We start from the raw sequence: 13448 nt of genomic DNA, 5'->3' as shown, positions 1-13448 counted from the left end.
TGGACTTCCACACAGGTTGTCCCTCTGCCTAAAAGGCTCTTGTCCCCAGAGATCTACAGGACTCTCTCCTTTACCTTCAAATCTTTGCTTAAGTGTTACTTTGTCAATGGTGCTACCCTGTTTAAAATCGTACCCTCCACCTGCCATGACTGATTCCCTTTATCTATTTCACTTTTCTTTTCTCTAAAGCACTTATCACTTTCAGAGATCCTATATAATTTACATGTTTAATATGTTTATCATCTTCCATCCTTATCAGTATCTTGCAAGAATATCTTTGTTATTCTAGCAAGGATCTTTGTTTTATTCACTGATGTGCTCCAGGCACCTAGAAGAGTTCCTAATACACAGTAAGCACTCAATAAATACCTGTTGAATGAACAAATGAATTAATGACCTTCCTAGGTGTAAAGGGCTGTGTATACCAATCAAAATGTTTTCCTTACCTAAAAAGTGTGATTAGAAATCAGCTTAATATTTAGAAGTTGAATTTAAAAGGTTTATGAAAGGAAAGTAGGCAAATGCTAATTTTTAAAGATAGCAAATTTCCCTATTTTTCAAGAGGTAGAGAAATGTTAATTTATGGATATTTGAAAATAGCTTCTACATCCCCCACTCTCCCATTATAAACACAAAGGATTGTGGAACTCTTCAGTGAAGAGAGACACTCTAAATAAGGCACTCTCTGTGAAGGACACAATTGTGTCAGTGGGTGATGGTTTCCTTTCAGGCAAGAGAAATGAAAATCATCAACAGAGGATAAATGGACCCATGTATTCACACACTCCTTACAGAATGTCTTCTTGAAGCTAAGCAACTCCAGCCTGCCTTGCTGTGTTCCAGTCAATGCTGATGACTCCACTACCTCTCAGGGAGTTTCTGTAGCAAGAATGTTACCTTCTATCTCTTTTTCAGGTTGGAAATAGGGAAGGAATGCCATTAATTACACAGTATTTTGTACCATTCTCAAACTGTCCGCAGCATGCTATCCCATTCTCTGTAATCTCTTCAGTGCAGAGATTGCATTTTTAAATTAAAAGGCAACATTTTAAAAAGCTTGGAAGTATTTTTTTTCTGAATTAGTCCTCATGTTTAAAAAAAAGCCCCTCACTGCAGTAAATGTTTGGTTTTATGCTCTAACATGGGAACTCTCAAAAAAGAAAAATGGTTTAATAGGAACTTAAAAAAAATTAGAATCTTTATAAAAATTCTCATTAGGAGGCCCAGCCATGACTCACCTCCGTCTGAACCATTCCGTGTCTTTGTAGTCTCATGCAGCGTACCAAATCAGAGATGTCAAACTGTCAGAGGAAACCACATGTGTGTTAGATTCAACGGGTAACTGGATTTGAATCTCAAAAGGATCACAGAGGGGAGGCTTATGTAAAATTCTGTATCCCACTCTTCTTCCCCTTCTGGTAGTCTTGGGAAACTCTCCTGGACAAAATGACTTGGCGAGTGGACTTTGTCATCATTTGGTATTCTTGTTTTTGATCTTTCTAAGAATTAGGAAAGGCTAATCTATTTGAAAATCTCCCAAAGAAAAGAAATTCTCTTCCCCCTGAAATGTGACTAATTTCTAATATTACAATTTAAAAAAGGTAAATTATTTTTCCTACACATTGCTCTTCCGATAAACATATTTCCAATCTAAAAAAGATCTTTTGACTTCAGCTGAGATTGAACAGTTGGAAATCAGGGAGAAAAAGACTATTTGGTTTCGTCCTACAAATTACTATAGCTAGCATGTAAAGTGCTTTTAACTAAAATTCTTTAAGAGACTATGATTTTAATTACACATTATGGTAAGATATTCTAGTATTTTAAATTTGAGTTCAAAAGTAAGATTATATTCTTAGAGTAATAATTTTTTTACGTAGAGTAATTGTTTAGAGAGAAACTATTTAGCATTAATTTTATAATAAAATGTATATATTTTTACCCATAAATACAAAAATATAAGCTTTTTCATTTCAAAAAATACTTTCCTTTGTGCTTCAATTATTTCTATCTTTAACATGTGATAACAATACTATCTTACACCAGCCTAAAGACTATAAAGGGTAAAATGAAATACTGCATAAAAGGCCTCTGAGCACACAGTTAAAAAAAAAAACCAGTAAACAAGTATAAAACTGAAGTATTATTTTTTGTTGATCATGGCCTATGTAGTTTTGAATACCAATGTTTACAAAAATACAGTTTTCTATAATAATATAATAAGAAAATGAAGGCAGTCATATAAGTTCATAAGTTAAAAAATCCCAAGATCACAACACATTATCAAAAATTAGACTCCATCATTATTTCTGGACAAATGCTTACTCTGCCTGTATCTTGTACTCACATCAAGATCCTGACTGATTAATCCCAGAACCACATCTATGCAAATCAGGGTCCCTGAACGTCCAATGCCAGCACTGCAGTGCGTGATGATTGGGCCTGATCTGTGGATGTGTCTCATGTAGGAGATAAAAGTAAGCAGATCATCTGGTTGAGAAGGTGTATCATGGTCTGGCCAGGCAGTGAAATTCAGATGAGAAATATGGCGCACCTCTCTGGTCTGAAATTGTACAATAGAATAAGTGGATCATGACATGTTACATTGTTCACATACAATTAATTCCTTTCTTTCTTTCTTTCTTGAGATAGGGTCTCACTCTGTCTCCCAGGCTGGAGAACAGTGGTGCAATCGCAGCTCACTGCAACCTCTGCCTCCCAGGTTCAAGCAATTCTCCTGCCTCAGCCTCCAGAGTAGCTGGGATTACAGGCCCATGTTGCCACACCCAGCTAATTTTTGTATTTTTAGTAGAGATGGGGTTTTACCACGTTGTGTCAGGCTACTCTTGAATTCCTGACCTTAACTGAGCCACACATCTTGGCCTCCCAAAGTGTTGAGATTTGGGAGGCATGAGCCACTGTGCCCAGCCACAATTAATTCTTAATATTCTATTGTGCTGTTAAATTTTGGCTTGTCTATGGGACCAGATCAAAGGAAAAGTAGAATAAACCAAATGGCTCCATTAAGAAAAACATGGAAGGCCTCTATCAAGGTTGCTAGAGCCACATTTGAAATATTGATAAAAACTACTTTTTGGAAACCCTAAAAACAAATTACATTTTGATATGGATAACAACCTTTTTTGGTGACCCCATTCCAAATGCACCTCAGCTAAAAGTCAGAGTCACTGCAACCCTACCTAATCTGGCCCTGTTTCCTCTTCGACCTCACCTCCTCCTCTTTTTCCCCATGGCCACTTTCGTCAAGCCAAATGATTCTCTGTGGCTTTAAATACAGTGTGCACAGTTTGGTCTCAGGACTTTTGTACTAGCTCTTTCTGACTGGAATGGTTTTCTCCTCAGATATTCCCTCCATGGCTCACTCAACTCATTCACATTTTTCCTCAAATGCCATTTTCTCATGCCTTCCCTGGCTGCTTGTTGAAAATTATGACATACTTCTCATTCTCCCCCAACCAATTGTCCTTCTCTGTTTTATTTTTTCCCACAGCACTATCAGGACTGGTATTTCCTCTTCAAAATGTAAGCTCCATGAGGTTAGAAATTTTTTTGTCTGTGTTGCTGACTGCCAAATCTCTATAAAGGGGTTGAGTTCCATAAAAATGTGTGGATTAAGTGGATAAATCACTTGAAGAATATTGAACAACTGTGCTAGCCTAAGTAATAGGTAAGCTAGTGTAAATCAATAAAAAATCATCAATCAAAAATTATGAAAGAAATTCTCAGGCTACATTTACATGACACCAATAGAACTGAATTGATATGCTTTGTTTCTATAAAAGTAAAATCACTGTTTCCTTAAGACAGTTACATCTCTATGGGAAACATTACTCACACCTAGCTGGGATACTGTGCACAGGGGTGTAGTAGGGTGAGGGAGAACACAGAGTGAGGAAACAGTAGCAGCTTTACTTCAGGTATTGCCACTTATCTAATTCAAGCTATATTGATCCAGTGGTTAGGTAACTGCAGTATGAATGATCTGAATAACAGTTGCTTATGCTAAAATTATCCACGTATTCCTAAATATGTTAAGTTGCCTTTATGAGGGAATATTTTCTACTTACAGATTTTAAAAATAGTTTTAATGAGTCTACTTAGAGGTCTAACCATAAAAACACAAGTTTCCAACATGCAACTTCTGAGCCATTTTGTGCTATCACCAAGGATGATCATCACATTAAAAGTCCTGCGTTTTCATTTTCATTTTAGTACTGCACATACTGGAGGAAACTGGCAGAATTCATGAAGACGGTCACATTTAAACTTACACTACATAAAGAAAAAATAGCTAGCATTAGTTCCATTGCATGGGAACTAGGAAGTCACTGTCTTTTATCTAGAAATAGCATTGGTGCAATCATGGAAAGAGTCCAGGCTTGGATTACAACTAGGAGATACACCTTGCAACATGGAAAGATTTAATTCACTTACCTGAATATCTTCAAGGGTCATTGCCCTCACCACAAAGCCCTTCAGCTGCTGCATTCTCACAAGAGCCAGTCGAAGTCTGTTGCTGACCATTGTTGTTTTGCCTAGGATGTTGGGCCAATAGCGCTGGCATTTGATTTTTTCTCCTTCTACTTCTTGAGTCATCATGGCTATCACTGTGGATTTTTGCTCCCAAATCATCTGCCAGAAGTCTCCAACAGTTGAAGGCAGTGGTCCTTGGCAGGCAATGTAAACGAACTCTTCCTTCCCAACTGGTATCTTAATGAAGCTGGCATTGATATAGCCACCTTCATCTCCAAGAGGCACTCTTGTAGCATCATCTGTGAATTTTCCACAACAAAACAGAGCCATCCACATCACGCATTTTAAACAAGAGTCTTACAAATTGCATGAGTCAAAGGTCATGAGAAATCCTCATAGTCATAGATGAAAATCACCAATGTATTTTAATAGAAGTATATTTTAAAATTGTAGCACAGCCAAATTATTTGATATTTATTCTTTTTGCTCATGTTACAAGTATCTAAGGTGTCAGTTTAGTGAGTTTCTGACATATAAAATTTGGTATTATTTACATAGATTTAGTTGAAATTAAAATTAGTAAGTTAATAAATGCATTTAGAATTGCCTAATAAGTAACTAGAGAAACAAAGAAAAAGAACTGGTACTTCTCCATCATTATTTTAATGATGATGACAATAATAATAATAGCACTGAAAGTCAATGCCAAAAAATTTTTCATAGAACAAAATTTGGTATTACAATGACACTATTAAAGTATATATTGCAAACGTTATCGGCATAACTAACTCTCACTCACCTAATAAAATTATATTCTTAGCAGCCAAAACAATAAATTAACACAATAAATAAAATAACAGATCATTTTATTCTCCAGGCATAAAGGCCCTTATCTTTGTTTTATTATAATTTCATATAGTCAAAATGTAATTTTTTAAACCAGGCTGCCCCAGTGAAAAGTATGTATAAGCTATCATTCACTGAGGTTGTATTGTCTAAGATTTATCTAAGAGAATAAATTTACATGTATTACATACCTTAGAAGTTATTTCTATTTCTATTTCAAATATCCATAAATTTAACTGGTAATTCCTGTGATTACCAAACTAAAACCTTTTAATGATAGGTTTCAAAATCCCCTACCAATTGCCCTTTTCACTTGACTTCTATCTCTTAGTCCATACTGGTCATTTGTTTTGTGGGAACAAATCCACTCATTAGTTTTGGATTTATGGCTTGTCCTATTCTGATTTTGAGAAATTCAGCTGGCCATTTTGCTGTCTAAAATAACTCCCATATACTTTATGCCAAACAAAGATCTGATCCATTTTTTAAATGTTGTCTAAGATTCATTTTTTACAGGAAGCTTTCCAAAATGAATTTGTATTTTCTATCTAGGTTAGAAAAATACAATTGCATTATTACTTATCATGTGACTTGTCACTATTGATTTTGTTTATTATTTACCTTTAGATTTATGGTTTCTTGGTAAAGACAGGGTCAGTGTGTCATATGTTATAATTCAAAGTGCTAACATATATACATGTGGCTGGTAATTATAAGAATTTTCTAGAGGTATTTTGGCACATATATTCATACATAATTTAAAAAAATCACAGTGTGATTTTCTTACATGTGATTTTTACATGGGCAAAAATTACTGCTTTTCTTTTTTCTTTTTCTTTTTGAGATGGAGTCTCACTCTGTTGCCCAGGCTGGAGTGCAGTGGCATGATCTCGGCTTGCTGCAACCTCCACCTCCTGGGTTCAAGCGATTCTCCTGTCTCAGCCTTCCAAGCAGCTGGGATTATACGCATGAACCACCACTCTGGCTAATTCCTGTATTTTACAGTAGAAATGGGGTTTCACCATGTTGGCCAGGCTGGTCTTGAATTCCTCATCTCAAGTGATCTGCCTCGCTTGGCCTCCCAAAGTGCTGGGATTACAGGTGTGAGCCACTGCACTGGGCCAAAATGATTGTTTTTATTCCCTTCTGGTATCTGAAATGTCTAATATAGGCTGGTAGTACCACTGTAGTCATATGCATGTACACAGCTATTCATTACTACAGATATTTCTCTAAACTAAAAATAAGGGGAATAAATTGATGGTGGTTGTGATAAATGAATCCAACCAAGAAAATCCTCATCCAGAAGCCAGTTCCTATTTTTAAAAAGATTTTAAAATTAATGATTTGGTATCACTGACTAATTCCTAATACTGCATACTAGTAAAAATTCAGGACTATTCTAACAAATATTTCAGGTTCCTCTAACTGATTTTCAGAATATGTACATAATTTAAAAGGGAGTTCACATGGAATATTTCAATGTATTTTTTACTGATATAAATCTGTGAATGTATGTATATGCACATGGTTATGTGAGAGATAGGTAAGTTAAACACAAAAAATTTTAATCCATTCAAATTATACTGATCACATATTAAATCTGAAGCCAAACTGGAACTTACAGGGAAGTATATTTTTATATCTGTTCTTCCTTCTGTTTTCCTTAGTTTGCCCAATTAGACACTGATCCAAAGGTTTTAATTCTTGAAGATTCTGTAAGCAAAAAATGGAAATAAATTTGTGGAGATAAGCAGTAAATTCAGTAATAACTGCAAATACTTTAAATGTGTAGGGTGCAAAATTGGTTGATGAGGGCTGATTCTAGTGTTAAATACAGATGTCCTAAATAAGCCTAAAGTCAACAGTGATTTGTTAAGTCAGCATTGAAATATATTGTTACAAGTATCTTCAATTGAACATGTTGCAGTCAACTTTATGAGACAGAACTTTGTGTCTTAATTTTTAACTTCTGTTTAAAAGTGTTTATATTTTAGAAAAAAATACAATTTAAAAAACCCAATGCTACCACAAAGTGATGAGCTAGAACACAATTTATTGACAGTATTGTCTGTGAGGGTTATAGAATATTCCATGTGGGGTGTTGTTGTGGTCAGATAGTCCTAGGTTCTAAAGTCAATTCTTGCTCACTTTTCATTCATTCACTCATTCAAAAAATATAATTGCATGCCCACTATATGCAAGGTACTGTAATAAGTGATGGGAATACAGTGGGTGAGCAAGAAGATAAGATTTTGGCTCTCCTGGCCTTTACAGCTTATTGGGAGAAAGACACAATAAAGAAGTAAACAAATATTGTAGTATATGTCTTGAAGAAACCAAAAAGCTGCCGTGGTAGATAAATCCTTATAAACACTGCTTTAGAAGGGTTGTGATGGAAGTTTTCCGATGGTGACATTTAAATCTAAGAACTTAAAGAAGGAATTATTCCATAGCACGGCAATGAGGAGAGGAAAATACCTTAATTACTGAGCCTCAGTTTCACAATCTATAATGGAATTAATATTTTGAGGAATGTATACAAAGCAACAAGAACATAGCAGAAGCTCTTATTAAAGTTAACTCCTTTTAGTGGCTACAAAGCTTAGGAAGTAGGCAAATAAGCAGATGGTTTGAGGAAGAGGGGCAAGGTCAACCTCAAAACCACTCTCTTTTCTAGTGCTAAATATGGATGGTGCCATGAGACCACAGGAGCTAGGGCTCTGAGCCATTGCTGCTTTGAACTAGGACACACATTCTTGGAGCTGTATTCAGTTAGAACCTACTGTTAATGATGAAACACATCTACGATACACTAATTATAAAGTGGATGACTGAAATTTATACTTGGCCTTTGTTTTTTTTTTTTTTTTTTTAACATTTTTACCTTAACTATGAGGCAGGAAGTTATTAATCTTCAGGGAAATGTATCAAGTTCCAAGTAGTTAACATTTTAAATCACTATTATTGGAATCCTAATCAGAAAAATTAATTTTCTGCTAGATGTGATAAGGTGGTGCTTTTAGAGTTGGAAAATTTTCAAAATTTCTTCTAATCTTGGGCTAGTAAACATACATTTTCCTTACAAACTAAATGCATACACCTTGGGAGAGAATCATTGGCAGAAGCCACTTACCTCCAGCTCCTTAGAAGGAATTCCTTGATCTAGCAAACCCCGCAGGACTCGAATGACTGATTTTAAGTTGGCACCCGTGTATTTACCAGAGGGAAGCACTTTGACGACAGGGAGTACAGCGAGCTCCTCGTTTGTCAGAAAGGAATGATCTAATAGGAAGGACAGCAATTTAAAAACAGTTCTTCCAGAACAGATTTAACTAAGTGAACTAATTTCAGCCTATGTTCACCTCATCTTACAACAGGGAAAGTCTATTTATTTATTTAGAGATAGAATCTTGTTCTATCTCTTTATGAGACAGAACTTTGTGTCTTAATTTTTAACTTCTGTTTAAAAGTGTTTATATTTTAGAAAAAAATACAATTTAAAAAACTCAACTCTGCCACAAAGTGATGAGTTAGAGCACAATTTATTGACAGTATTGTCTGTGAGGGTTATAGAATATTCCATGTGGGGTGTTGTTGGGGTCAGATAGTCCTAGGTTCTAAAGTCAATTCTAAAGTCAAATGTCGCCTAGGATGGAGTACAGTTCTGTAATCACAGCTCACTGCAGCCTTGATCTCCCAGGCTCAAGGGATCCTCCTGCCTCAGTCTCCCAAGTAGCTGGGACCACAGTCATGTACCACTCTGTGCCTGGCTAATTTTTAAATATTTTTGAAGAGATGGGGGTCTCCCTATGTTGTCCAAGTTGGTCTTGAACTCCTGGCCTCAAGTGATCCTCCTGTCTTGGCTTCCCCAAGTGCTGGGACAAGAGACGCGAGCCACTGCATCTGGCTAGGAAGGTCTTTATGTTACTTTATTTTATTTATTTTATATATTTTTATATGTGTGTGTGTATATACAGATAATAAATATATATGTATATATGTGTATATATAAAAATATATATATGTGTGTGTGTGTATATATATATATAGCCACTCTACCTAGCTAGGAAGGTCTTTATTTTATTTTATACACACACACACACACACACACACACACACGGTCTGATTCTGTAGCCCAGGCTGGAGTGCAATGGCACAATCACAGCTCAATGCAGCTTCAACCACCTGGCTCAGGTGGTCCTCCCACATCAGCCTTCCTGGTGGCTGGGACTACAAGTAAGCACCACCATGCCTGGGTCACTTTTTGTATTTTTTTGCAGAGATAAGGTTTTGCCATGTTACCCAAGCTGGTCCTGAACTCCGGGGCTCAAGCGATCCGCCCGCCTTGGCCTCCCAAAGTGCTGGGATTCCAGGCATGAGCCATTGTGCCTGGCCAGGAAAGTCTTTAAATACGCAACAACTAATAATATTTCCCCCAGAACAGATTTGATTAATAAATGAACTAATTTCAGCCCATTCTTACCTCATCCTACAAAAGGGAAAGTCTTTAAATATGAGAGAATAAATACGGTAATAGAATTAATAGGTAGGCTGATAACTACAATTAACACAGGAAAGTCTGCCCTAGCACACTCTCACACCCAACTTTTAAGGAGATACCTCACTGATGTTCAGAAGTGTTTAAGGCTCTTGGCTCTCATTCATCTACAGTTTCTAAAGGAGTTTGTTGTTTCTTTTTGCTTCTCTTGACTCAAATGGCACTTTTTAAACATTTTTGATAAGGGATTTATCATGGGCAGCCTGGGGACAGCTTGTTTCTTTTCCCTGCAAAACCAGCCATAAAAAGGTAATTGTACTTAGTTCTCAGAATTTCAGAAACAACATAATAGGTAGGCAATTTTTTAAAAGAAGTATTCTAGATAACAGTAAATGGGATTCTTTCAACAACAGAACTCTGTTACAGTAAGAGAAGATGAATTTTTCTGAAGAATCCCAAACTTCACAATATTCTCTATTTTATGCTCCCCTGACTCCTTGCACACATCACACAGACACACACACTAAAATCTTGATCTCATATATAAAGGCTTTATAAATGATGGGAAAAGATGAAAAAATCACAGCACATCAAACAAATACAAAATTGGTATGTGTTAAGACTAACAGACTAATATGTTTTATTTTTAAAAACAAACTTTTAGTTAAATAAATACCTTTAAATTGTTACAACAGAGTCAATGGAACCATCATTTTAGCAGATAATTGAGAATTATAATGACAATATCCTTTGCTTCAGTACTTTTACTCTAAAATGTGACCATAAGTAAAATATATGTATATACATTCTTTTTATGAACAGCTTGGTTGCAGAAAATCAAACGTATTTTAGATATTTCTTAGCCTAGTTTTTCTTAAATTGGGCTCTGCTGACCCATGGAGGCAAGTATTTCTTCATAAGCATTTAAAAATTTTGTTTTAATTTCAAGATAATATAAAAAGCACATTCTAGATCACCTGAATAACCAACTCATAACTAAACACTGAATTATTTCAGTGCCTTGAGTTGCAATGTGTTGCTCACCCTGGCACCAGTAGAGAATGATAATCTAAAATAATGGCATTAAATGTTATTCAAACTGTTCCATAAACACTCTCAGTGCTTCTTATGTTCTCAAATTTGAGAAATGCTGTCCTAAAGTTTTACAAGTATGCTTAGCTGTAATTGAAATTCTAATCTGCATAACATATGCAGCTTAAACTGTTACCCGCTCCCTCCCCACCCAGAAAACCCCAGGAACTCATTACAAAAAATTACCAAATTTAGTTCTATTACTACTTTTCATTTAAATTAGCTTCTAAGAACATGGGGAAAGTAAGAGAGACACTTCAGAAATTCCTTACTATGGGAGATTACTCTAGGAACACTGATTTCTCTCTTCACCATCCATCCTTGGCACAAAGAACTCAAGGGAATTCTTTATCTGCATGGAGAAAGCTATCAAACACCAGGGCCAGTTATTCCTGGTGTTTGATAGCTTTCTCCATGCAAATAAAGAATTCCCTTGAGTTCTTTGGGAGTTGAGTCAACTATCATAGAAGAGCTATGGGTCTGATTTACTACCTGCTGTATGGAAATTATTTATAATTGAAGGCAACTGTTATCCTAGAAAAAGCAAGGGGAAACTTCTTGCTATAGACTGCACATGTATAGCTTTAATTATGTCAATCAGCTGACTAAAGCATTTTGATGATGCAGCTAAGATACAGGCAACAATGATGCTGGCACTGTGAGGGATACAAAACTAAAGACACCTCAAAAAGGTTAACATTTAGCTGGGGCAGAGGTTGGCTGGGAATACAAAATTTACTCATATGAAATAACAACTCTTACAGAACTGCACGTCAATGCAACAGGAACTTAAAGGCTGGGTGGATGAGCAAGAGCTACAGTGCTGGACATGCATGTTGTACACATACCAACAGTCTAGCCAAGTCAAGAAAGTGTTAATTAAACTGTTAATATCATTCATTCTTTCTTTTTTTTCTTTTCTTTTCTTTTTTTTTTTTTTTGAGACAACCTCTTGCTCTATCGCCCAGGCTGGAGTGCAGTGACACAATCTCGGCTCATTGCAACCTCTGCCTCCTGGGTTCAAGCGATTCTCCTGTTTCAGCTTCCTGAGTAGCTGGGATCACAGGTGCCTGCCACCATGACCAGCTAATTTTTGTATTTTTAGAAGAGATAGGGTTTCGCCTATTGGTCAGGCTGGTCCAACTCCTGACCTCAGGTGATTAGCCTGCTTCGGCCTTCCAAAGTGCTGGGGTTATAGGTGTGGGCCAGCACACCCAGCCTAAGCTGTTAATTTCTTTGAAAAAAACTAAGACTTTGCTTTGAATGACAAAACCATGTTCTTTCATTATAGTAACACTTCCTGACATGAAATAAGAGGAATGAAACACTGGATAGAATTTCATTTCTCTATTGGCTCAGTAATAACATGCAAAGGCAGTAATAGTGAAACAGACCAATTGATTCCCGATCATAAAAGACAAGGTTGGGATTCTAGGATAATAATAATTATTGGCCAGGTGCGGTGGCTCATGCCTGTAATCCCAGCACTTTGGGAGGCCCAGGTGGGTGGATCACCTGAGGTCAGGAGTTAGAGACCAGCCTGGCCAACATGGTGAAACCCCATCTCTACTAAAAAGAGAAAAAAATAGCCAGGCATGGTGGCACGCACCTGTAATCCCAGCTACTGGAGAGGCTGAGGCAGGAGAATTGCTTGAATTCAGGAGATGGAGGTTGCAGTGAGCCAAGATTGTGCCACTGTATTCACCGGCCTGAAGAGCAAGACTCTGTCTCAAAAAAAAAAAAAAAAAAAAAAAGTCCCCTTGACTTCTCCTTCCAGAATGGCAAAATTATGACTTCATATTTCCACTTAAAGTATGTATACATGGTCAAACTGAGGGGGCGTGCCCAAGATGGCCGAATAGGAACAGCTCCAGCCTCCAGCTCCCAGCATGAGTGACACAGAAGATGGGTGATTTCTGCATTTTCAACTGAGGTACCGGGTTCATCTCACTGGGGAGTGCTGGACAATCGGTGCTGGTCAGCTGGTGCAGCCCAACCAGTGAGAGCTGAAGCAGGGTGAGGCATCGCCTCACCTGGGAAGCACAAGGGGGAAGGGAATCCCTTTTCCTAGCCAAGGGAAACTGAGACACACAACACCTGGAAAATCAGGTAACTCCTACCCTAATACTGTGCTTTACCAAGGGTCTTGGCAAATGGCACACCAGGGGATTATATCCCACACCTGGCCTGGAGGGTCCCACACCCACGGAGCCTCCCTCATTGCTAGCACAGCAGTTGGAGATCTAACTACAAGGCGGCAGTGAGGCTGGGGGAGGGGCACCCACCATTGCTGAGGCTTAAGTAGGTAAACAAAGCTGCCCAGAAGCTTGAACTGGGTGGAGCCCACCGCAGCTCAAGGAGGCCTGCCTGCCTCTGTAGACTCCTCCTCTGGGGACAGGGCATAGCTAAACAAAAAGCAGCAGAAACCTTGGCAGAGGTTAATGCCCCTGTCTGATAGCTTTGAAGAGAGCAGTGGATCTCCCAGCATGGAAGCTGAGATCTGAGAACAGACAGA

The 13448-nt window shown here is 37.4% G+C and overlaps 1 protein-coding gene across 11 annotated transcripts in view; it reads right to left on the bottom strand.

Annotated features, from left to right (window-relative positions):
• The window catches only part of PTPN13 (protein tyrosine phosphatase non-receptor type 13), a 221670-nt gene that overhangs the window by 2565 nt on the left and 205657 nt on the right, over positions 1-13448 (bottom strand). For all 11 annotated transcript variants that reach the window (XM_037986516.2, XM_007999154.3, XM_007999157.3 and 8 more), the window contains 5 exons: positions 8477-8625; positions 6966-7056; positions 4456-4793; positions 2348-2563; positions 1239-1301 (listed from right to left, as the gene is read on the bottom strand). In XM_037986516.2, coding sequence (XP_037842444.2) covers positions 1239-1301; positions 2348-2563; positions 4456-4793; positions 6966-7056; positions 8477-8625 — 857 coding nt within the window. The remainder of the gene's footprint in view (positions 1-1238; positions 1302-2347; positions 2564-4455; positions 4794-6965; positions 7057-8476; positions 8626-13448) is intronic.

Source organism: Chlorocebus sabaeus, chromosome 7 (assembly GCF_047675955.1).
Source record: "Chlorocebus sabaeus isolate Y175 chromosome 7, mChlSab1.0.hap1, whole genome shotgun sequence".
In the NCBI taxonomy this organism is placed as follows: Eukaryota; Metazoa; Chordata; class Mammalia; order Primates; family Cercopithecidae; genus Chlorocebus; species Chlorocebus sabaeus.
The sequence above is the reverse complement of the archived record's forward strand: the minus strand, read 5'-3'. Positions and strand labels throughout refer to the sequence as shown.